The 23,492-nt window shown below is 55.2% G+C and overlaps 8 protein-coding genes and 2 non-coding genes across 10 annotated transcripts; 6 read left to right on the plus strand and 4 right to left on the minus strand.

The window, feature by feature from the left end:
- Positions 1-700: 700 nt before the first annotated feature.
- CYME_CME124C (hypothetical protein) lies at positions 701-1,759 on the plus strand (the record flags this gene model as incomplete). Its single annotated transcript, XM_005535572.1, has 1 exon — positions 701-1,759. One exon carries the CDS (start codon positions 701-703, stop codon positions 1,757-1,759), a length of 1,059 nt encoding a protein of 352 aa, XP_005535629.1.
- Positions 1,760-4,391: 2,632 nt separating this feature from the next.
- Positions 4,392-5,631, minus strand: CYME_CME125T. Its single transcript, XR_002461249.1, has one exon. It is a non-coding gene; the product is annotated as a hypothetical transcript (transcript).
- Positions 5,632-6,001: 370 nt separating this feature from the next.
- Positions 6,002-8,332, plus strand: CYME_CME126C (similar to epidermal growth factor receptor substrate 15; the record flags this gene model as incomplete). The annotated part of the gene is made up of 1 exon (XM_005535573.1): positions 6,002-8,332. The coding sequence occupies one exon, from the start codon at positions 6,002-6,004 to the stop codon at positions 8,330-8,332; it is 2,331 nt and encodes a 776-aa protein (XP_005535630.1).
- Positions 8,333-10,801: 2,469 nt separating this feature from the next.
- Positions 10,802-11,974, plus strand: CYME_CME127C (similar to fructose 1,6-bisphosphatase; the record flags this gene model as incomplete). The annotated part of the gene is made up of 1 exon (XM_005535574.1): positions 10,802-11,974. One exon carries the CDS (start codon positions 10,802-10,804, stop codon positions 11,972-11,974), a length of 1,173 nt encoding a protein of 390 aa, XP_005535631.1.
- A 362-nt stretch (positions 11,975-12,336) lies between these two features.
- On the minus strand, positions 12,337-13,170 carry CYME_CME128C (20S core proteasome subunit alpha 6; the record flags this gene model as incomplete). Its single annotated transcript, XM_005535575.1, has 1 exon — positions 12,337-13,170. The coding sequence occupies one exon, from the start codon at positions 13,168-13,170 to the stop codon at positions 12,337-12,339; it is 834 nt and encodes a 277-aa protein (XP_005535632.1).
- Positions 13,171-13,335: 165 nt separating this feature from the next.
- CYME_CME129T lies at positions 13,336-15,673 on the plus strand. Its single transcript, XR_002461250.1, has one exon. It is a non-coding gene; the product is annotated as a hypothetical transcript (transcript).
- Positions 14,727-16,013, minus strand: CYME_CME130C (hypothetical protein; the record flags this gene model as incomplete). The annotated part of the gene is made up of 1 exon (XM_005535576.1): positions 14,727-16,013. The coding sequence occupies one exon, from the start codon at positions 16,011-16,013 to the stop codon at positions 14,727-14,729; it is 1,287 nt and encodes a 428-aa protein (XP_005535633.1).
- A 714-nt stretch (positions 16,014-16,727) lies between these two features.
- CYME_CME131C (hypothetical protein) lies at positions 16,728-17,357 on the plus strand (the record flags this gene model as incomplete). Its single annotated transcript, XM_005535577.1, has 1 exon — positions 16,728-17,357. The coding sequence occupies one exon, from the start codon at positions 16,728-16,730 to the stop codon at positions 17,355-17,357; it is 630 nt and encodes a 209-aa protein (XP_005535634.1).
- A 788-nt stretch (positions 17,358-18,145) lies between these two features.
- Positions 18,146-19,399, minus strand: CYME_CME132C (porphobilinogen deaminase; the record flags this gene model as incomplete). Its single annotated transcript, XM_005535578.1, has 1 exon — positions 18,146-19,399. One exon carries the CDS (start codon positions 19,397-19,399, stop codon positions 18,146-18,148), a length of 1,254 nt encoding a protein of 417 aa, XP_005535635.1.
- A 1,152-nt stretch (positions 19,400-20,551) lies between these two features.
- CYME_CME133C (hypothetical protein) lies at positions 20,552-21,604 on the plus strand (the record flags this gene model as incomplete). Its single annotated transcript, XM_005535579.1, has 1 exon — positions 20,552-21,604. The coding sequence occupies one exon, from the start codon at positions 20,552-20,554 to the stop codon at positions 21,602-21,604; it is 1,053 nt and encodes a 350-aa protein (XP_005535636.1).
- Positions 21,605-23,492: the final 1,888 nt, after the last annotated feature.

Raw genomic sequence — 23,492 nt, forward strand, 5'->3', positions numbered from 1 at the left:
GTTCGAGACCGTTTTCCATGAAAATAGAAGAGATGGAAGCGTCTGGGAGCATATCCCATGAGAGGTGCAATGCAGCTGTTGATTGCCGCTTCGTCAATCGCCTGGAAGACAGAAGAATTTATCTTTCGATCAGATTAGATTATGTAACGTGACGAGTTTAGTGAACGGCCAACAAAGGCCTCTGAACAAGTCATCGATGGATAACGTCGATGCTTTTTTCATAGTCCATTCAGGGGCGCGAGTTGCAGTCAGTGGGCGTCGCCTTGACATAGAAAGATCGAACACTTAAAGCATGTGCGAGTCGAGGACACTAAACGTAAGGAACGGGAAAGAGTGCAAGTTTATACGTATGCGCCGGACAATGATACCATTCAGTCTACGAACCCCTGTTCAAGGGTATCCTCAATCATTTTGATTCTGTTGACGTAAACCAGGAGCAGAGCGTTGAATATCCTACTCTGTAAAGACGACCGAGCATCCCTAAGCTCGTTTACATCTGTTGACTTTTATTGCTCCGCTTCAGGTGTCGAAGCAGTACATCAAAAAAAAAATAGAGTTCGGAAGAAACATTGCAAGGCAGCAACCGAGCGCATCGTCCACTGCTGTCTTTAGATTTGACGCAGACGAGACCAGTCTTTGCGAGCTGGACGCTACGAGTGGACGTTCCGTTTCAGGGAGGTGTACAAGCGCTTTGAAAGCGATGCAGGGCTGTCAGGTTTGTGTTTGTTTTGGTACCGGGCCTCGTCTGGTACGAGTTCTGAGCAGTTGTTCTACAAAGACTGGTGCGGTTTGGCTGCGAGCAAACTTGCTCGGATCCCGGTTGGCAAGCGCGTTTGCACGCGTGAATACCACAGCAGCTCGACTAGCGGGTCGTAGGAGGCCACATAGGTCTATGCAGCGTTCCTGGTTGCTGCTGAAGGACCCCGGTCATGAGCGTACACGACCAGAGAGAAGTAGCGTTGGCGCTTGGTATAGCCGACCGTCTGCGGCGGTTGAGCGTGGAGGCGGTTTCTACGTTCCCGGTCTGGACGGGCCACAGCTGCGGTTTCTGCTCGGACTGACGTGCTTGTTCCTGTTGGCGCTCAATCATTTTGTCTCAGCTGACGGCGTAGACTGGGACGTGCTGGGACAATGGTCTGCGCTGCGCACCAGTGAACTGCTGGCAACGGCTGCAGCTGTGAGCCTGGTGAGTGTTGCACGGCTGGAGGCCAGCGCTACCAGACAGCGCGAATCCGCAGCCGAAACGCGCACAGAGTTACCTTTCGCCACTGATGATTTCGCCAAAGGCGACACAGCGCCAGCTCCCATCTCAGATGCGACCGGTTTGAACTTTCTCGTCCGAGCTCTCGCAAACCTGCTAGAGATACGTGTGCCAATTGTAATCGTTCTAGTGAACGGTGCGAATGGTGAAATCAGGCTTTTGCATGCTTCTCGCGACGTGGCGCTAGCGGTGCGCGCAGAGGCTGCAGTGACTGGTGCATCAACGCGAGTCCACGACTATGGCGAGATCGTCGCGCGAGTCCTTGAGGCACAGCGTGGTATTTGCATAGCTAACTTGGAAGAATTGCCCCCTGAGGTATGTTTTCCTTTTCTGGAACCAGGGCGACCTGGTGGGGCCATAGTAGAACCGCTGAGGGGATCCAGCGGCTCGCCTGTTCAGCGACTCGGATCAGGCGATTGGCTCCTCGTGATTGCGACCCCGATCCCAGCAGCGCTGACCAATACTGATTATCGATGGGTCCGGGCGTTGTGCCACTAGCTTACGAACGCAAAGGGATACGGGGCGTTGACGACCCCCAGTGAGTTCTGGAGTTGTCAGAGAGGATTCCGCAGACTCTTCAGAGTCCAGACTTGTTTTCGGGCCGTAAGACGCATCCCATGCGCGCATCCGGGCCTGGGTGCTCGTCGCCCGGTCTTTTGGGGTGTTCATGACCAGCGTTGCACCAAAGAGGGCGACATTCATGACTGCAATTTGTCTGGTTTTTTCGACTCGGCGGTACGCTGGAGTAAGGACTTGTCTGTGGGATTCCAGCCGTTGACCCCGATTGCAGCTGCGCTCAAAGGCGATGTGAGCGCTCAGAGCGGAGCTCGCGTGCTCGTTAACTGCGAAAAATGCTTCCGGATGCGTGCTCGGTGCTCTACACCGGTGTCAGGTTAAACTGGAACACAAAACTGCACGATGTGTTCTCGAACAGTCGTTTTGTTTCGGAATTTTTTTTAAATGTACAGGTTCAAAATTCGACGTGGAGCGATAAGCATTCACGGATTCTTGCATGGAGCTAGGATTCTCGGTCAGTTTTTTGGAGTGGCCGTTTCGACGCTTACTGCTGGAATCGATTGCGTCACTAGAATCAAGGCGATTCGCGACGTTCTCGAACAAGGCTTCGTTAAATATCTGATATCAGTCTCCGATGCATCCGTAAAATCTCCTCTCTTCTCTCTTGCTTGTGTGTAGCATTTCCGAGTCACGCATTCTTCAAGCTTACATTCTTTCTGTATTACGGCAACTTGTGAGCGCAGCAATTCGCGCGGCTGGATGTATGAGAAACATCATTGACTGCGCCTTGGCGACTTTTTCAAACACTGATGCCGACACTTCACGGAAAGTTTCACATCAAAAAATCGAATCCAGTAGGAAGGCATATCCTCATGTCTCTGTAACCATCGACGAAACGGCATACGACAGCAGCATGAAAGCGCGCACGGATATGCCTCCAGAAGCTCCAGTCGCCTCCTTCGGTGAGAACACGTCTCGGATCCAGGCTGTAGCGACTGCAACAATCGCTTCCGGTGAAGCGTACGTCGCCGCTTTGCGACAAGGGAGCGTTGTCGAATCGGCATTTCTCGACTTGATATCCAGGTTGCATTCACTTTTCGGGACTTGTTTTATCGTGGAACGCTTGGCGTTCCACAAAACCTCTATCTAATGGAACAGCGTGCGCCTGTGTGTGCTGCACAAGGAATATTCGTAGAGGTGTCGGCCAGAAGAAGCCTGTGATCATAGGATTCGGTATCGGGCGCTAAAACTGCGGATGCAATAGAGGCGAGCCCTCTGTATTCGCCAAGGGCATGTACCAGGGAGTTAAGCAAGCGTTCGCACACCACTGCGCGGCGCCTGGTGGTGGAGGTATACTAGAAATACGGGAACACGAGGTAACATCCAAGTGTCGCTGCTATTAAGAGCGTACAGAGGCGCTTGACGAACAAGTCATGTATGGCAAGCGAAGCATAGACCGAATGTATCATCTACGCGTGAGATGCGACCCCAACAGCTATTAGCTGTGAACGCAGAAATATACCCCTCCAGTCAACATCCTGCGTCTGATTCAAACGGTACGGGATCGATAAGAGAGACTGGTGTATGTAAAGCCAAATCTACAAGGACACAAGACGAAGCTGTAGCCGAATACTCCGCAACGGCTGTTTTTCATGATACGCGGGAGAAACCGAACCTTTAGCGGGTGCGGAAGCGTTAAGGGATCCGTCCTATTTTATTCCGGCGCGAGCGTATGGCTACGACCTGCACCGTCTCTCGTCCGCTACCAGTACCAGCGCGGGTGGCATTACTAATGGTATACAGAGCATGTAGCCGGATGCACCAAGACTGACGATTTATGGCATGCTTTGATGAATACGCAAATGTTGTGACGAATGACACCAAAGCCCGCGGCTTGTGTCGACATGCGGCACGCTGCTACTTGCGTGGTGTGTGGAACCCCAGCTCCCAGCCTCAGCTCGAACCGCATCTGAAATGGAAGCTCCCAGAAACGCCCGAAGCTATGATGCATATGGCTCAGGAGTCGATGCCGGAATGCCGACCTACCTGGTGAAGAGATTCCACAGCCATCAGTGTGGCAGTGTTTCTCGGTAGCTGCTCGTACTGGTCGCGTGCAGGCACTGTGGCCCCCGCAAGCCCTGCATGCAAAGCGTATAAGACCAAAGGGTTGGCTTCAACGTTACCTGTATGGATAAGAGGTGCGCTTTCTGAGTTTCCAGTACCCAGCGATCTTCCTGGATCGCGTGGCGACATGACAGTCCCGCGTTTCGCTTGTGATGATCAGATGATCGGTTGAGTCGTGATGCACAGGACGTCGGAAAAACGCGTTGCGAAATGCTCGCCATCAGAGAAAACTAGAATCTTCCGTGTTACAAAAGGCATGAAGCCGATCGATATGTCCTCGCTTCAAATTCCGGAAGTTTGGATACGAACGTCTGCTGTGCGTCTGCATTCGCCGGAATCGGGTGTTTAGCCTAAAGCGTTCCGGGAAATGCCATGGCAGCGAAGGACAGCTCGTCAAGAGCCTACGGAACGTTGAAGCCGCCATACAGCGAGGATGCTGCTCTTCAACCTGGTTAATAGGCAGCACTCGCGCATCCAGAAAATTTTGGTGAGCATGATAGATTTTACATCGTTAGTGACTGCCATTGGAGACGCGTTGTCAGTCTGTTTCTCATTTTCCGCCAACGGAAATCACGTGAAACGCATCAGCAAGGATCGCAAACTGCTTCAGGGAACACAGAGCAAGTCTGCTTCTTGTTTGACGACAAGGCACGGCATGTACATCGCTTTCGCAAGTTTTTTCATACACATTTGATGACCCGGTATGTCGAAGAGATCACCAGCAAGCTGCACATGGACAGGTACCAGCATCCTCTTTCATGGTTTGGCCGCTCTGAAAACGATACGGAGCCTAGAACATGCGAAAAACATGTACCCGTTGCAGTTTCCTATCTCGTTCACGTCAATGCTCGGCGAATACAATTGCATGCAAAGGCGGCAACAACCATTTTCGGTGGCCTTGCGTGCGCCTCTTCCTGCGGATCCGCACCAGTACAGCCTTCACGTCGAGGCGAACAAGAGCACACGTATGGAGTATCGCAAAACCCTGAGACGAACGCACGTCTCTTCCCATGATGAAACCTTCACATTGCCGTGCGCCCCAGCTACGGATGTATACAGTATATGCAAGCATCATGAACACAGCCCGACACGCAAATGCTTGTCGTTTCGCACGTCCACCTTGCAGGGGCCGCAGAGCCGCGCGCAAACTCAACACCATGCCACGTACACCAAACGTGCTACGCTCTCGTGGCATCTGCTGTCTTCACATAGAACTGTATGACCAAAGCGGCTGCTGTTATCCTTCCTGTATGGACCTCGCCGTGAAATTCTCAGCACGCAAGCGCTTTGTCGGACTTGAGTGCTTCTCACGAGGCGTGAGGCTGCCAGACTCCACGGCGACGCTCTCCGGAGGCGCACAGGCTCCTGCGTGCGTGCGTAGAAGCGGGACGATGCTTCCAGGTATGCACCTTCCACGGACCACGTCTGTCATCTATAGTGCATATTCCAACACCCATACCGTATACTTTGGGGTAAAAGCGGTCGCGGAAAAAGTCCAGAGTCTCCAGAAGCGCCGCCCTGCGCGGAGGCGTCTCACTCGGCTGCGGAAAAACGCGCTGCAACCATGTCAGGTATGCTTGTCTTTCCACTCGATACAAGAGAAACTCACGTGCTTAGGGTAGAACAAAGTCTCACTGGAAGCATTTAAAGCCTTCAAAGAACGTTGAAGCACCAGTACGAACGTGCGTCTGGGGAAACACAAGTCTATTGTATCGCCTAAGGCGTCAGTCGCGCTACTGAAATGCGACAGCATTGCCGTTCAGCAGTAGCGGCTCGAGCAGTGACTAGCTCTCCTGTCTGCGACTGCGAAGCGCAGCCAAAGCCTCTTTCACCTGGCGCTACCTGCGCGAATAGCTCAAGTTCCACTGCATCCAGTCTAGAACTCAGGTGTGCCTGGGAAAACTGGTTCAGAACGAGCACGGGCTTGGTAGCACGCTCACAACGGAAGCAAACGAAGCGTGCCGTGTTTCGTGTTGACGAACGGCTGGCGTCGAATTGACGCTACGGACCGGGGTGTGGCTTTATTTGCTTCCCACACTTCACTGTGCCCTATTTGATAAAGACGTGCTGTGATCGTCTTTGGAGGCGTGCGTTCTTTCGATGAGCTTTTATCCACGTGCAGGAGCTGGCGGCCCTCGAGCGCTGGGATCGCGCCCCGGCGACCTGAGTGGAGGCCTTGCGGGGAACCGTCCTGCATCGCTGCAGCCAGCTCGCTCGACTTCGGGTCAGACAAACTCGAACGAGGCTGTGAGGCTTCTCCAGCTGAGTCCCACTGAACGAGAGGCATACCTTGTCTGGTACCGGGAGGTGCGCGACCCCGCAACCGGTTATGTGCCTGGTGACGCAGCAGCTTCGCTTCTGCGCCGCTCTAACCTATACAAAGATCTGCTACGACAAATTTGGGTTTTGGCGGATACCCGTCGACGTGGGTATCTGGATCAGGACGAGTTTTTTGTTGCCTTGCGACTTGTTGCCATATGCCAACGCGGTGGCGAGCCTTCCCTGGATAGCTTGCGGCGCTTTCGCGGGATGCAGCTCATCCCACAAATCGATCCGGCTTCTGCTTCGCGCCCCAGTGCTCAAACAACGCCTGGGGCTGCATCCGCTGCGCAACCGCGCGCTTCTTCTAGCACCAGCGCTAACCCGGGTGAAACGCTCTCCTGGACGCCAACCTATGAGCAAATCGCAGAATACGATGCGCTCATGCGACAGTATTGTGGAGGCGGTACCCAGCCGGGTCGGCATCAGTCAGCAGCAAGGCTGGTACGCCTTGCGGACTTGCGCATGACCGGCTCTATCGCGCGGGAGGTCTTTCCGAAACTCTGTCAGCATCGCTTAAGCAGTGCCATTCTTCGAGATATCTGGGAGCTCGCCGACCAGGATCGAGATGGGCAGCTGGATTTGCAGGAGTTTCGCTGCGCTGCGCACCTTTTGACTGTTCTGGGTCGTCAGCCTGCGGACAAGGCGGTTGTGCCGCGCCCACTTCCCCCTGCGCTACGGAAGCAAAGTCTCCGTCTGCGTTTTGGAGATGGAGCGAATACAGCGGGCGAGTTTACGGAGGCAGCGCCCTCGGTGCCCAGTGACGCGCTATCGGTTATCTCGTCGCCGAATGCGGAAGTGCCGGCTTCGCGGAATACGGACCTGGCAGGTGCGTTTTCAGCAGCCAGCAAGTCCGTAGAGGATGCACAGCGTCGCCTGAAAGAACTTCGGGATCATCTGGATCTGCTGGAAGTGCGAGGTCGTGCACTGGCGGAAAAGAAGCGCGTCACGCTGGCAAACAGCAGTACCAGCACGCTCGAGCGCATCTATGCGGAAGAGCAGGCCTTCGTACGAGACGCCCGCGGCGTCGTTGAGGCATGTTTGTTGGATCTGGGCGGAACTCCCGGCCAGTCGCAGAGCGAATCAGTTGCAACGGCGTCAAGACCGGGACCCGAATTAGAATCAGAACGCACGATGACCGCCTGGGGTCCGTCATTTTCGTTGAACCTGCAACAGCTGCTTATTAAAGCGAAGAACGAGACAGCCCGGGAACGAGCGAAGGTGAAGGTTCTCGAAGAGGAACTCCAGATCGCCCGACGTCAGATTCAAGATATGGTTGCGACCGGGGCTACCGCCCCGGACAAGTTCGGCACGGGTCGCACTGAGGGCCATCGTCGAACCCGAAACGTGCACGGGGCGAAGCTCGAGCCCCATGAACCCGGCAAAAGCGCTACACAACGACGAGCGCCAGGTGGACAGAAGAACGTGAGTGGCTCTCTGCTGGACGACTGGTCCCAAGACGACGCTGATGTGAACGCTGATGACGACGAAGCCCGCAACCAGAGAGCTCGAAGCAAACGGATCGAGCGCGCAGCGTACCGATTTTCCGCTGAGGAGCAGGTCCCCGAGGACAAGCCAATTGTACGAGATGATCTGGTGGATGTGCCACCCGAATGGAGTGCCGCTGCGGAGCATGCGCTTTCCGCGAACGAGTCCCGGCAACAGAGCAAGCTGGCCTCCACAGGTACTGCTCGTGGAGCAGCGGATTCCCGGGCGAGAGGCGACTCGCCGTACCGGCCTCCGCGGTATCAAGGCATGACGCGAGATGCAGCTACCGCTTTTGGCGCTTATATTCAGGACGTTGACGGGGCCAGAAGCAGACGTTTCGCGGACGACGAACCACGAGATGAGCGTCCTTCGGAGCGGCGGAGAGCGTCTCGCCAAGCGGCACAGTGGCGCCAGACTAGCGTCGCCGAACCCAGCGAGGATGAGAACTGGCGCAGCGGCAGCGATTACATAGAGGTATCCGAGAGTGTCCACGAGACGACACAGGGTGGCTCACAGCGAGCCGCCCAGAACCGCTCGGGAGCGATGACCGTCGGCAGCACCGCCGAGGATGACGACGACGAGTGGTCGCGGTCAGCGTCGACTGCTATTTTCAGCTACTGGTAGAGCAGGCGTGGTGCCTGCTTACTTTTCTAGCGCAGATACGATGCTTCTGGACTTGGTACGTGAGCAAAACGGGAGGAATTTTGGCCGAACAAAGTCAGCAAGTGTATAAACGCGGTTCAAGCGAGCACGTCACCTGATTCCAGGTTCAACATGTCGCTTGTCTCGAGAATAGAAGCCACGGATTCGAGTGTTGGGAAACGCCTCTGGGTACCTGGAAGTACGCGCCGTGTCGGCTATGTTGCCGACGCCAGCGACAAAAACGAAAACAGGTCACCGATGGGGATGTATGCGCTCTCCAACAACAGCCGTATAGACACAAAAAGGCTGCGGTCCGTCTCTTGCCTACGTTATTCTAATGTCGATGAAATATCCCCGCTCGATGCATTGCCAGAGGCATTGGACGATTTTTTGGTCCAGCGTCGAGTGTGAATAGCGTGGGCAGCGCCAGACGCATCGTCCAGGCCGAACAGCGACGAAGGAATCGGTGCAGGTCAGCCCGGAGGCGTTTTCTTTGTCATCACATTGCGAGACGCTTCATGGCTCATTTGAGGGACTTGAAAGCGCACGAAATTGGCTTGGATATAACGTCAGCGTATCAGGTTACACATGTGGATACAGGACCTGAGCCGTCGACACCAAAAGAGCATTGTTGAAGCGTGCACTTTCAGGGCGTACACAAGCAACCATGCTGACGGGTCTGGAGCGATGTATCGAAGCAGATACACTCGGATACGCGACTAGTGCAGATTTATGGGAAGCGAAGTCATTTCTCGTGGAGCGCTATTGTCTGCGACTGGACTCTGGTCAGTTTTTACTTTGGAATAAACGCATGATCGATCTGGACACCGTCCGTATGCTGAGCGTATCCGGGGCAGTTGCAGCGTCGCTAGCGACGCTTCAGCGGTCGCTTGCACATGGACAGGATGACTCGCAGATGTATATGCAGGTGTCCACCGGAGAAACGTACGCATTCAGGTCTCTGTTCCATACGTCAGAAGCGAGAGTCCCTGGAGCGAGGTCTTGTGACTGGCTATCGACGACAACGGCTCATTCACGAAAACGACATTGATTCCAGTCAACGCAACGCTCTGCAGTAGTGCACCTCTGGATGTGCGACTGCTCGCGTGCGTCCCTCTTCCGTTACACTTCATGTGCATCGATTCAGTCACGAAAACGACATTGATTCCAGTCAACGCAACGCTCTGCAGTAGTGCACCTCTGGATGTGCGACTGCTCGCGTGCGTCCCTCTTCCGTTACACTTCTGGTGCATCGATTCAGTCACGAAAACGACATTGATTCCAGTCAACGCAACGCTATGCAGTAGTGCACCTCTGGATGTACGACTGCTCGCGTGCGTCCCTCTTCCGTTACACTTCATGTGCATCGATTCAGTCACGAAAACGACATTGATTCCAGTCAACGCAACGCTATGCAGTAGTGCACCTCTGGATGTACGAGTGCTCGCGTGCGTCCCTCTTCCGTTACACTTCAGGTGCATCGATTCAGTCACGAAAACGACATTGATTCCAGTCAACGCAACGCTATGCAGTAGTGCACCTCTGGATGTACTGCTGCTCGCGTGCGTCCCTCTTCCGTTACACTTCATGTGCATCGATTCAGTCACGAAAACGACATTGATTCCAGTCAACGCAACGCTATGCAGTAGTGCACCTCTGGATGTACGAGTGCTCGCGTGCGTCCCTCTTCCGTTACACTTCAGGTGCATCGATTCAGTCGCGACAACGACATTGATTCCAGGCAACGCAACGCTATGCAGTAGTGCACCTCTGGATGTACGAGTGCTCGCGTGCGTCCCTCTTCCGTTACACTTCAGGTGCATCGATTCAGTCGCGACAACGACATTGATTCCAGTCAACGCAACGCTATGCAGTAGTGCACCTCTGGATGTACTGCTGCTCGCGTGCGTCCCTCTTCCGTTACACTTCATGTGCATCGATTCAGTCACGAAAACGACATTGATTCCAGTCAACGCAACGCTATGCAGTAGTGCACCTCTGGATGTGCGACTGCTCGCGTGCGTCCCTCTTCCGTTACACTTCTGGTGCATCGATTCAGTCACGAAAACGACATTGATTCCAGTCAACGCAACGCTATGCAGTAGTGCACCTCTGGATTTACGAGTGCTCGCGTGCGTCCCTCTTCCGTTACACTTCATGTGCATCGATTCAGTCGCGACAACGACATTGATTCCAGTCAACGCAACGCTATGCAGTAGTGCACCTCTGGATGTACGAGTGCTCGCGTGCGTCCCTCTTCCGTTACACTTCAGGTGCATCGATTCAGTCGCGACAACGACATTGATTCCAGGCAACGCAACGCTATGCAGTAGTGCACCTCTGGATGTGCGACTGCACGCGTGCGTCTGCGCGCTCATAACACGCTTCAGCACTTGCAGTAACGTTCGAGTTACGTTTTCTTCTAGTCGCGTGAGACACTAGACTACCGGAATGGAGAAGGTTTGCGACCTGCCTCAGAGTCCTATATGGAACTGGACTGCGAAGCTCTCACCGACCTCGAGTGGGACGTATACCTCTGTTCCGTTCCCGTCGCATGTTCGGAACGCGTTCAAGCGCTCGGGAGCCACGTTGACGGAGCGACACGACGCTACAGGCGAGCTGGTTCGTTTACTCGACGACCTCTCCACAGAGTTCCGGTGGATAGCAGCACGCACTCGGGAAATGTTTGTGAAATCGCTAGAGTCGACACCTTTTACGCCTCGGTTAGTCACACAGCAGTTGTACTTTGCACTGTGTCACGATGGATATGCGTGTCTGTTGGTTAGTAAAGACCAGAAGGAGCCGATGTCGATACCCCCGGATATGCCGTCCGGGAGTTATGTGATTGTGTTAGTGAGTCTGGATCTTGATGAGGAGCTTGCGCCCTCAGAAGGCCTCGTGGGCTCCCTCTTCTCCGTCTACAAGCGAAAGACCGCACCTGGCCGAGCCGGTCGGCGCGAGGACTTGCAAGTTTGCTTCGCTGACCAGGTAGCGGCGGGCTATGCACTTTACGGTAGTTCCACACAGCTCTGCTATTGCATGCGAGGCAATCCCGGAGTGTATCGCTTTGTTTTGCATCCAGTGGCCAAGCAGTTCTTCATGTGTCGAGGCGGCCCGATCGAGTTCGGTTCCGAGTACGATCGCGGTCGACAGCGCTTGCAGACTGTACTCGCTGTACCGACGGAAGCCGCCGGGACCTCTACTGTAGCCTCGGAAGCGAGTGCGCATGTCGTCACACCGATACTGTTTGCTGCTCGAGAGCTTTTCCTCGGTGATGACGCCTTAGCACAGACCCTGCGTCATCTGGCCGACCAGTATGAGTATAGCGCCGTTCACACGGGTTGTCTGATCGGAGATTTTCATACATTAATGCAGCGAGGAGGCATTTTAGTTGCGGATAACGTAGACGCCCTGTGCGAAGCAGCTCCAATGGCGTATCTGGCCGAGGAGGCCGGCGCTCGAGCAATCGACCAGCGGGGCTGTCGCATTCTCAGCCAAAATCTTGGTGGCGATCACCCGCTCCACACCAGAACTTGCCTAATTATCGGGTCGCCAACTCAGCTGGCTCAGTTTGAACAGATTCTACAAGAGTACCAGTCGGGCGCAACATCGGCGGATACTTGACGGGGAAGCAGGAACCTAAATGCGAAAAAGGGTCGCAACGGCGCCAGGTGTCAACGCAGTACCCTGCTGTACCCGGCATGCATCTGCCTCCTCCGGACGAGTTCCGTTGACGAGCAGGACGATGCCCGGTACTCGGCGGATTTCCATGAAACAAAAAAAACACTGCGAGGTATGCAGACGGGGGCTCGTTGACAGGTCGGGTTTCACCAGCGCATTGCCTCGTCAGGATGTCCATGGCGATGCATGGTCATTGAGAATAAGGCAGCGCAAATTGCTGGCAGAACTCTTGTCCTTGTTTTCGCGAGCGCATCTTGAGGACCGGATCCTGCCCTTGTCGCAGCACTCGGCAACAAATCATCGTTTCAGGGTGTATCCTGTTGCATGGTTGCATCGTGATGCTCGTCCGAGTCCGTTACGTTCTGCGGCGCTTGTTCGGTGCTCGTCTCCGTTGCCGTTCCACCAGACTTTGGAAACGCGCAGGCATCCAGCAGTGGCTGCACCTGCTCATGTTCGTAAAGATGAAAACGCATATCATCGCCGATGCTGACAACCCCGACCGCACAGTTTTCCGCACTCAAGTGCTGATCTTTGGCGGACGCAAGCGTCTCATTCAGTGCCCATAGAGCATGGCGAATAAGCGCCTCTCGAGAAGCCGATGAAAACTCATCCATATGACGTTCTAAGTAGGTGCGGGCGCTCTGTGAACGTGCTCCTAATGCCATACCCACGAGATCGTAAACCTCTCCGCTCGGACAGGTTTGATAGAGGTGAGGGCCACTCTCGTCGACGCCAGCAACTAGCAACCCTACACCATACGGCCGTCGAGAAATGCGTTGTGTGCACTTTTGGCACAGGTCTGCGACCAGGTGCACGAGGCGTCCAACCGGCATAGCGTCCCCGTAGACAAAGCGGTGTTGCAAGCACTCGTCCCGCATTCTTTTGGTCAAGACGCGGGCATCTGCAGCAATACCGGATATGGCAACCCCTATGTGTTCATCAATAGGAACGATCTTTCGTTGGTGCCACGCTAAGTCGGAAAACGAGCGTTTCAGGGCAGCCAAGACAACGTGCGTTGCTGAGCAGACCCCAACCACCGCGGAGCCCTGTTTCACCGCCTCCATGGCGTACTCTACCTGCAGGAGGCGACCCTGTGGCGAAAATGTTGTTACATCAGTGTCATACTGGCTGCGGAACATGCTTCAGACTCGATCTGCTGCAGAAGGCAGGTCTGTGCGTCCGCGACGCGCGCTGTAGTGACACGTGACAACGTCCAAGTGGCAAGCGAACACCAGTAGAGGTCGCAGTTTGTCGCCGGTTCAGCGCGACAGCTTCGGATGCTCGCCGGGGACAACGCGAGGCGTATCGGTTCGGGCATGCGACGTATTGGAGCATGGCGACGAGTTCATCGTGAGATGTGTTCAAGCATGAGACAACCAGCGCCTGTACAAAAGCCTGGACTCCTGTTTGAGGCTGGGAACCGTCTGCAACATGCAAGGGTGTGGCGGTGGTTTTGTGACGCCAGGCCAGGTTCATTGCCCAAACGTTTGGTGATCACTGCAACCGTTGACCGGAAACTGCTCAAGTTACCACCGCGTGTTGCGAAGGCAACGTTTATAGCGTCGCGGTTATAGACATTACCCGTTTGATAAGTGAAATCGAGGAGGCTACGGAGCTGGATGCCACCAGGACCTGAGAACGCTGCCGGAAGAGCCAAACAACGGCCGCTTCGCGCAGTGCTCGCAAAGACCCAGTTCGACTTTGCTGATGCAAGCGCAACGTATCCCACGACTCTGAGTCGTTATCGCATGTTGCGCAACGAGCACGTGTGCAGCGAGTTCCTGGACTGCACCCAGCTGCAGACCGTGTAAAAGGCACTCCCCGTGATCGGATCTGGTCACTGCGGGGCTAGCTTTTCCTCGAAAACGCGGTTTGTAACGGTTTACTGGTTACGATCGGGCGCTTCAGCTATGGAGGCAGTTGAGGAACGCACAGGCGACTCCTCCTGGACGCTGATGCAGCTCTGTCGGGTGCAGGTTGTTTGAATGGAGCAGGGCTGACGCCCCAGCAACGGATGCAGCATCAATGCCCGGGATGGATCCTACCGAAACACCAGCTGGATTACAGCTTCGTGGAAGCAGTCAAGAGAGCAGCTCTGAAGCGGAAGATTGTCGCTGGATCCTTGCAGGCATTCGCGACGGCGCTTCGCCCAAACTGTGACGAGTAATACGAACACAACAGGAGTACCCAGCAAGTGACCTAAGTAAGCAGGCACTCGCGCCTGCATGCTATCGGAAGACGTTTACAACCACAACCGGCGAGCATGCGATATTTTGCCCAGCAGCCTTCATCGATATGTCATATAGACATATACGCCGACGTGCGTGCGTGCGTGCAACATAGCGTGCGTGCGTGCAACATAGCGTGCAAAGTCTATCGGCTGCTGCGGCTGCGGCTGCGGCGGATCGCGCGCCGGCCGCACCCCCGATGCACACGCATTCGCGCATGAACCAGCAGACGCCGTGCGGTATACGGGCATGATTGAGGTCTCCGATCGGTTGCCTCGTGAACGGACACGTGTCCACGCCCTGCGTTGTCACGCATAGCGCCTGCAGTTTTCGCGCGTAACCTGCGTTCCGCAGCCGGCATAGCGAGAACGGCACACGGAAATGCGGACGTCGAGGCGGTCACGATCTGAGGCGGCGAATTCGCAGCTGGTGTTGTGATGGCGCTGCACCTCGGGAACATTGAGGGGTTACGATTGGGACAGCTCGTGTACGAGCAGTGTGCCGCCTTGCTTTTCGGCGATGCTTGAGCCCAGCTCCGCGTTTGCATCATAGGAGGGCACTATGGCGAGGGTTCCGTTCGTTAGCGCTGCAAAGAGGCCGGTGATCATGACACGATGTGCGCGCTCGCGGTTTCTGGGCGAGAGCACGACCCGTCCATGGGCAACATCTCCGTGATCGGCGTGCATGCCGCCCAGTTTCTGAGCCAAGGTTTGGGCGTGCTTTAAGATCGCCATCTCATCCAGATGTACGTAACAATCTTTCCCTGCACCGAAATGCCCAGTGCTACCATCTTGGCCTGCTTCCGGTTCGCAGAAAATGAATGTGCCCAACTTTTCGTGACTATGTTTGAGATTATCCTCCAGAGGATGCGGATCTGCATCGTACACGAGCATATTGCGATAGCGTAGTAGCGTGCGCAGATTCTCCGGACCGGTATGCGCGACAAACTCCAGCTGCTGCGGCACCAATGCAGGTTGCGGCCGTATGGTATGACCTGTGAGCGGCGTAAATCCTGCCAATCCAGCACTATCGCAGGTTACGGGTGAGCGCTCAGCTGCAGCCGTCGGTGGAGCCAGGAATAGTGCACGCACGAGCTGCACCGGCACATCCAAATTATCATACAGCACACTGCTCAGCGTGCTCCCTGCTGGTGCGACACGCTCCGGGGACGGCATTCGGGCAGCTACTGCACGCGGGATAACTTCGTAATCATGCCAACAGATGAGACCCCGAGGTGGATACTTTTGAAGCATTCGCAGCGCGCGCTCGAGTGTGATGTCGTCCACCACGCCGTCCTGCGCGCTAGTGTTCGTGTCATCCTTGGGCGGCAGCGGTGATGACGTCCGCAGGATCCTCCTCGGCGGTGGGAGCGAAACGAGCTCCAGTCCGGAAGCAGCGCTAGCCAGTGCGAGAATGATAAACTCTGCACTACCTGACGGCAACCAACTTGCGATACGATCGCCTGGAAGGAGGCCGAGCTCGCCTCGCAAACCGGCGGCAAGTGCTCGCACGTGACGATTCAATTGACTCGTCGTCAGCGTCAAAGGTTCTCCACGCGTCGTCTGGAGAATGCGAAGCGCATCTTTGAACGGGTTTCCCTCTGCAGCGCGTGCCAGGTACGCGTAGACGCGTTCGTCGCGCTCTCCTGCAGGTGCATGCACTGTCGCTGCGGCTCTGGCGTGCAGCGCGCGGCACGTTCCGTTACGCTTGAAGAGATCGTATTCTACGCGCAAGAAAACCTTTCTTAAAAGCATCCGGTTCGAGGCAAGCGATGACGCGAAAAGGCGAGGTACGGGACCTGCGGGAGCAAACCGCACCGAGTCGGAGCGCGTAGCGAGCGGCTCGACTGCGCCTTGCCACTCGCTGTGCGAGAGGCGAGGCGTGTCCAGTGGGGGCGGCGGCGGCTGCGTCCACGTCGCTGTTCAGCCCAGAGGGTTTTCGGAGCACTGCCAGCGACCGGTGGTCGATTATCCCAGAGTACCCGTCTCTGATAACGAGTGACAGGCAGCCCTGGTGAAGATTTGAATGTTTATCTCTAAACAGAATTTTAGGTAGCGTTCAGCGTCTGGCGGAAAGGTGCAGAAGCAAGCGCACGATGCATCTCTTGAAGCGTGCCACACGTGTGAATACGTGAATTTCTCGTGTTTTAAAGCGGGAACTGTGCGGCTTGGAATGCTTTTGCAGAAGGCCATGATCCACGAGCACCCTGATACCGCAATTTTTGAAGAAGATGAGATTTCGCGGGCCATAGCCCCGACGCAGAGGCGTTCTCTCATGGCGCTCTGGACCGCCTCTCGCTCCTGAATACGAGTACGCCAATAACTGTCGTCATTGAGATAGAAGCGCATCGAACGCTTGCAAGTATCAAGCCTGGAATTCCCGCAGCAGCTTTATTAGAATGATAGCGGGTACGCTTCTTGCGATCTTTTGCATGTGTGGTTTTCGTGTCGTGTTCGAGGACTACGAATATGCACGTGTGTATGCGCGCGTATCATACGAGGGTGCATCCGCATCATGCTCGCCGCTTGTCTTCGCACCTCTGCTTCTATGTGCCTGCGATACGAATCTGCTTTAATGGTCACGTGCGAGTGCACACGAACGTGGTAGGCCTCAAAAGTCCCGCAACACCGGGAGGCGTGGCGATCTCCACATCAACTGCAACCAAGTCCAGCTGCGTTGCTGCGTGTATGCCGCGACTTTTCGCACGTGCCAAGTCATATGGTCATGGTTTGCGTCTCGTCAGTCGAGCTACCTTCGAAGCATGCCTTCCAAAAAGCGTTTCACCGCTGCACGGGGATATCATGCATCCGATGGACTCGGGCCAAGGCAGCCGTAGACCCGTGTCCGTGGCTTTCGTACCCAAAGGGAACACTCGGGATGGCGTTCACGAAAAAAAATCGCGTCCAGTACAAGAGCTGGCTCTATTTTGGTTTGCGTCATGCGCATTCCCCAGTGATGCAGGGATGGCGAATGTTTGCATCCACAGGAACGACACGTGTGACCCGCGGAACCGAACCGAAATGAGGCACGAGTCTGAATCGTTCTCATCGAGCTCGTCGCCAATGTGCATACTGTTCTTGACAATATCGATTTCCTGACCCAGCAAGCGCGGAGCAGCAGGCCTCAACAGCGCTGCGCCAGTCCGAGGTCCGTGCATTTCGAACACGGACTCGCTCATCCGCTGAGCTGGCGGCACCGCCAGTTTTCTCGCATCGTGCGGCCGAGCTTTGATGTTTGCGGGGCATACCACGAACCCGAGCAGTACAGAACGAAAAAATTATTTTGATGTGCTCCTCTGAGCGACTCGGGTATCCGCAACTGGGCAAAACAAAAACGGATTCGAGATTCGATCCGAGGTATTTCAATCTCAGAACGCTTCCAGTTTCTCGAATTCACACGAGAACGTCAACCTGCTCCTAGAGGTGCCGAGCACTACGTTTCTGCTCTACGTACGTAAAGGGATGGACGGTCACTGGGCACCATGGCAAGACGCATACAGCTGTGTGCGCCGCCCTCGTCTCCTGACTCTATGAAGCCGCACTGGTTAAACAGATCCAACAATCTCGTAACTCGCAAACATCCACGACGAGTAAAGACGCATGTCAGATACCCGATGATAATGGGAGCATAGCAACGAACAGACCCTCGTCGGCATCGCCGCGTCCCGCGTGGTCAGGATACCATGTCGCCCGGTGTCGCAGAGAGCCAGCGCCTCTGCTACACGTAGAAGATGGAGCTTGCACACGGACATCGCTTATAACGATTGCCTGCGCTGAGGTGCACTCCAGTAGACACTACACTTCATCGAATTTCGAACTTATTGTCGCGAAATCCCAGGCAGGCGTCACGCAACGTCATCTGGCCTTGGGCCGGAGGCATGTGCGCCTCACGATGTGCTACGTTTGCTCTTCGTCTGACGACCTGGTTCGGCGCGATCCCGTTCCTGAACATAGTTCACGAGCGAAGCGTAGAAATCTGGGCCTACGCGGTCCCTAAGCTCAGTTCCAGCGGCTGCGCATTCATCGATAACGTTTGCCGGCGTGCACTGCCTTGTGGTCTCGAATAGGTCTCGGCCATCTGGCGTCGCAACAAGGCCGCGAAAATGGATTCGCTCCGAAGAGTCCGTATCGAACCAGGCTTGCCCTGCAATTGGTGTGCGACAACTCCCATCAAGGTTCGCGAGGAACGCCCGCTCTGCCTCGACACAAAGCTTCGTCCGTGGGCACGAAAGCGGACCCAGGAGTGCTGCAGTGCGATCATCTCCGCGTCGCGTTGTGATACCGATCGCACCTTGCGCTACCGCTGGGAGCATGTCCTCCATTCCGAGAACAGCAGTCGCGACGTGTTCCATCTGGAGCCGCCGAAGGCCCGCAAGTGCCAAAAGCGTCGCGTCAACGACGCATTCTTCGAGTTTGCGCAATCTCGTTTGGACATTCCCACGAAAGTTGATCACTTTGAGATGCGGATACCGTGCCAGAATCTGGCTCTGTCGTCGCAGAGATGAAGATCCTACAACACTTCCGGGCGGCAACTCGTCTAGGCTCTTCGCCTTGAAGGAGACGAAGGCATCACGCGTATCTTCGCGGCGCAGGATACTTGTGAGCTCAATATCCGGAGGCAGGAAAGTGGGTACATCCTTCATCGAGTGCACGGCAATATCGATATCGCCACGCAACTGCGCTTCATCGATCTCGCGCGTGAAGAGCCCCTTGCCCCCGATTTCCGACAACGCGCGGTCCAATACGATATCACCAGTCGTATGGATGATTTCAATGTGAATGGCGCCTTCTCGGTCGCGCAGAAACGGGTGCGCCTCTTCGAGCAGACGTTTCGTCTCGTGGGCCTGGGCGAGCGCGAGCGGCGAGCCCCGCGTCCCGATCACAACAATAGCGGGGTTCTCGCGCCGTCGCGTTGACGCGTCCACTGGACATTGAGCAACCGTAGCTCTCCAAGTCCTTGGCCCGGAAGTGATGCATTCCGCCGTCCTTGCTTTGGAAGCGGGACCCGTGCCCTTGCAAAGCCTGTGGCGAGTCGGCGCTGTCAGCAGCAGCGCCCGAGGCGAGCACCCAACGCGTGCGCGCGTTCGCTGCTGTGTGCCTGTCGCAACCGCTGCTGTGACGGAAACAAAGCCCCAAAGCATTTTCCTGAGATAGACACAAGTCGGATACGACCCAGCGCCTGCAAACCCTGGGTGTTGTTCCGCTGAAGCGTCCGCTTGTCGCGGAACTCGACGACGAAGAGGACGAGTCGGGTGCTACCCGCTGGCGCTGGAGCTCAGAGGCGCGCCGGCTGGCGATCGAGCGCCGGAGACACGACGCAGCGCGCTGATTTTAGGTTGAGAAAAGCTTTTCCACAGACTATGGATATACCAGACTGCGGGATCGAACATAGCATTCGGGAAATCGCTCATCATGCCGCACCCAACCTCCAAGTTCCATTGCTTAGACTTCTCTTCGGATATAGTGGTCGTTTCGTACGTTCTATCGTGCGCGGGGTACCTGACTTGGTGCTGCACTCGCGATAGCGCCTAAACCGCTGAAGCGGATGCAGTACGAAGACAGATGCTCGGTTTTGGTATACCGTAGAGGGCGTCGGTTCGAGGGATGGTTCTCATTTAACATGGAATCAGGATTCTAAATCATTCTGGGAGCCTGCAAGCTGTGCGGACATACCTGCTGTCTGCGACAGCACGAAGCCATACGCTGAGAGACTATGGCGATCAGGACGACGCCCAGACGCAGCATACACGATGCTAGTCCCAGAATGGGCAGCGTTTCAACCAGGTTGCACAGATCCTACCACTGCAGAGTCCAAGGGAGCGTAAGCCCCGCAGACTCGTCAGGCCCGCAAGATCTTCCGCCTGCAGGGTAAACTTTCAACAATATGGAAATATTTTCCCCTTTCAGCGCTTACCGTGAAGGTCGAACGGAACTGGTATCGAGTTTGGAGTCAGTTGATCGTTTCTGTTCATTGTTTGACAGCGCGGTCGATGCGCGCTCGAAGCGAATGCCGCTGCCCAGTGCGTGGCCCCTGGACACGTGTAGCCCGCGCGCTGCTGTCGTCGCCGACGCATTGGGCGATCCACGGCCTAGGTGGCATCGCGGGCGCACCGGCGATCAATGACCAGTCAGTTTGCGTGCCGTGCGATTCGCAGTTGCTCGCTCTGTCCAGCGACTTGTCTAGACGAACGTCCGACAAGTGCAGTCTGTTTCTGAACCAATCAAGTATAATATTCTTGTTCGTGGCAGCGTTTGTGCTCACATATTTGTGTACTGTATGATCTGCTGCTGGGATGTCGAACGGACGTGTACCGCAGTTGTTCGGTCTGAAGGAGCGCAGAGCTGGACAAGCTCTCCGTAAGGTTGAGTCGCTGGACATGGAGCGACAAGACCTCGAAGCACAGGTCAAGGTTGCCTCTTCGGTAGATTTTTCTCGAAAAACAGGCAACGAACCGGTCAAAGGCACTGAACATGCTCCCGAGTCGCAAGCATCTACGGCGGCGAGCGCGCCCAATCGACAACGTTTCCCAGCGTCGAGCTCCCAGAACAGTCTCCCGGATACGGAGAAGGGCGAGAGCGGGCGACTACACCCGCGGCGTCACAGACATGTACCCTATCACAAGCACCCGTTGGTTGTTGAGATGCTCCGAGCTGCGGCGTCGAGCGACTCACCGTACCCGCGCCACGCAGCCTACGACTACGTTCGGGTTCTGCCGCGTCTCGATCCTGCAGAGGAAGCTATTGTCGTGATATTGGGGAAAAATGTACCATATCATCAGTACGAGAGGGAAATATCGTTGCGTTTTATCTTATTTGTTCTTCATGTTGTTGCGTTATCGCAACGCGAGAAGTATCGCCTGGTTTACGTGCATCGACAAGATTCAGGTGTGAGTGGCCCAGGATTGCTCTGGTTGTTGCGTTCGTTTCGAAGGATGCCCCGGCGTGCACATCGGCTCTTGTCATGTCTCGTGGTCGTGAATGCGGGTTTGCAACTGCACCTTTCCCGCTGGACCATCTTACCATTCATAGATTTCCGCATGTGGCGAAGGCTGCGCTTTGGCGGAGTTCTTGACGATCTTCGTCTCGAAGATCACCCGCATATCATGCCTTTATTGCAGTTCCCGAAGCGGAAACAACGTGAAAGGATATTTTCTTTCAAGAGTTTGTCACCAAGAAGTCTGGATACTAGACGTTCGCCAGAAGCGGAAGCGGAAGTGGAATTGGTAGCGAATCATCGTGTCTCGGCCCCAGATGGAAATGCGGCGATACAACCCAGCTCAGAATTGAGCGCATTGCCGGAGGCATCACATCCATCGGGAACGACAGCAATAGCGTCTGCTGCCTGAGCGAGCCAGCACGCGACTCGACCCGGAACGTTTGGGCATGTCACGAGATATTGCAGCGTCAACCGATCGCTATACAAGTTACAGAAGCGACGTGAACGGCTTGCGGTTTCGTTGCGTACCTTTGCGTCGGCGATTCTATTGCACTTTATCATGTGCGACATGGAAACCTGAATAGGCGAATTTCGCGGCTTTGCCGGAAGCGAAGCACGACAGCGGATCTTTTGCGATCGACGGGCAGGAACATGCACCAGCACCTTTGAATATAAGCGGTGTCTGGGCGCTACCCTTGACGATCAGCCAGTGTTTTTTCGCATGTACAAGCAGTGGATCATGGGCGCCACCGGCCCGACACATTGACGACTACACTCTCCTGGGATATGCACCAATGCAATGCAGCGTGCATGATCGCATGCCTACTGCGCACCAGCGGGATATGGCGGCGTCTTGTGATTCCAGTTCGGACAACGCCGATGCATTCATTCATGACCTTGGGCGCGTTTCAAACAGTGTTAGCACAGAGCGCTCATTTAATGGTTATGGATCTGGGTGTCGGGATTTCTGTTCCATGTGACAAGCTCGGTTAGTGTCTGTATCGAAAGCAAGCTAGAGGGCGGGGCTCGGTTTGGGGCCCGAGAGGGCCTCCATGGTTTCGAGTATAGTCACGCATTGTCCATTCTCCAGCTCAATCGAAATTCCAGTGACCCAGACAACCTTCGATATAATTGTCTTAAAAGTGCTCCCATATACATCATTGAGCATGAGATGACCCGGTGATTTGCACCCTGCTCGATACAGCTTTGATTCAGGCCACTGTGCTTGCTCTTGGCTGGCGAGGAAGCCTCACTGGGGCATCGCGCACTACGAGGCCTTGCGTAAACAAGTGGGCACCAAGATCTACGGGCTTTCCGCGCCCAATAAGGAACGAAATGCGATTGGTCCACGAACCGAACTCGGGCGTAGAAGTAGAAGCTCGGGCGCGTTCCCATTGCCATCAACATCAGCGATTGTCGGCTGTTTCCGCGACTGAATCGTTTTCCTCTCTCTCTCATGCCTGACTTTGAATATACTGGCCTCTGCGTTCCCTCTAGTTCCGTTGTCAGCAGTCGAAGGATATTGATGGCAGTGTTCCATTCGCGATTTCGCTGCTCCTGGATGCTTTCTGAGCAATGCATGCTGAGGAGGGAGTCGCTATCTACGCTTCGCTTTCCATGTTCATCTTTTTCATATATAGCCCCGGTGCGCTCTCTGCAGCGCTGACTCCTTGCTTCGGCCAGGTGTTATCCGAGGCCCAGCACACGCACACACACACACACACACACCATTGTCCGGTTGGCTTCCTGTGTTGTGTGGTTGCTTGTCTCGTCTCTCGGCATGTGCAATTGCCGGACGCAGAAGGCTCCGCTCGATACCCGGCTCCGTGTCCGCGTCTTGTTCAATAACCTCAGATTACCGGCCTTTTTTTTTCTGAATGATCCGATCTGCGAGTACGCTGTCCGCCACATGCATAAGCGCAGGCCGCCTCCCTGGACAGAGGAATTCGTTAAACGCGACGTTTTCCATGACCAATCGACTTGCGAAAAGCAAATCCAGGCTGGAGATCAAGTCGAGAGATTTCGATCGGTCTACACTTGCTTCACGACAAGAGGGTGACGCATGTGGCACAAGAAGTGATCGCTGCCACGACTGCATTCTCCCTTCTATACCGTTCTGCATGCAAACACAATTGACGTGAACCTCTTGGAATGTGTCTCGTGGCATGTCACATGTTCGCGTCAAACGCTTTTTGTGCATGGAGACACAGCTATGCGTCTATAGATTCGGAACGGAATCGCTTATCTGACGTGACTGGTTTAGTGAGCCAATCGGCATGAGCTTCTGAACAGGACGC

Source organism: Cyanidioschyzon merolae, chromosome 5 (genome assembly GCF_000091205.1).
Source record: "Cyanidioschyzon merolae strain 10D DNA, chromosome 5, complete genome".
NCBI lineage: Eukaryota > Rhodophyta > Bangiophyceae > Cyanidiales > Cyanidiaceae > Cyanidioschyzon > Cyanidioschyzon merolae.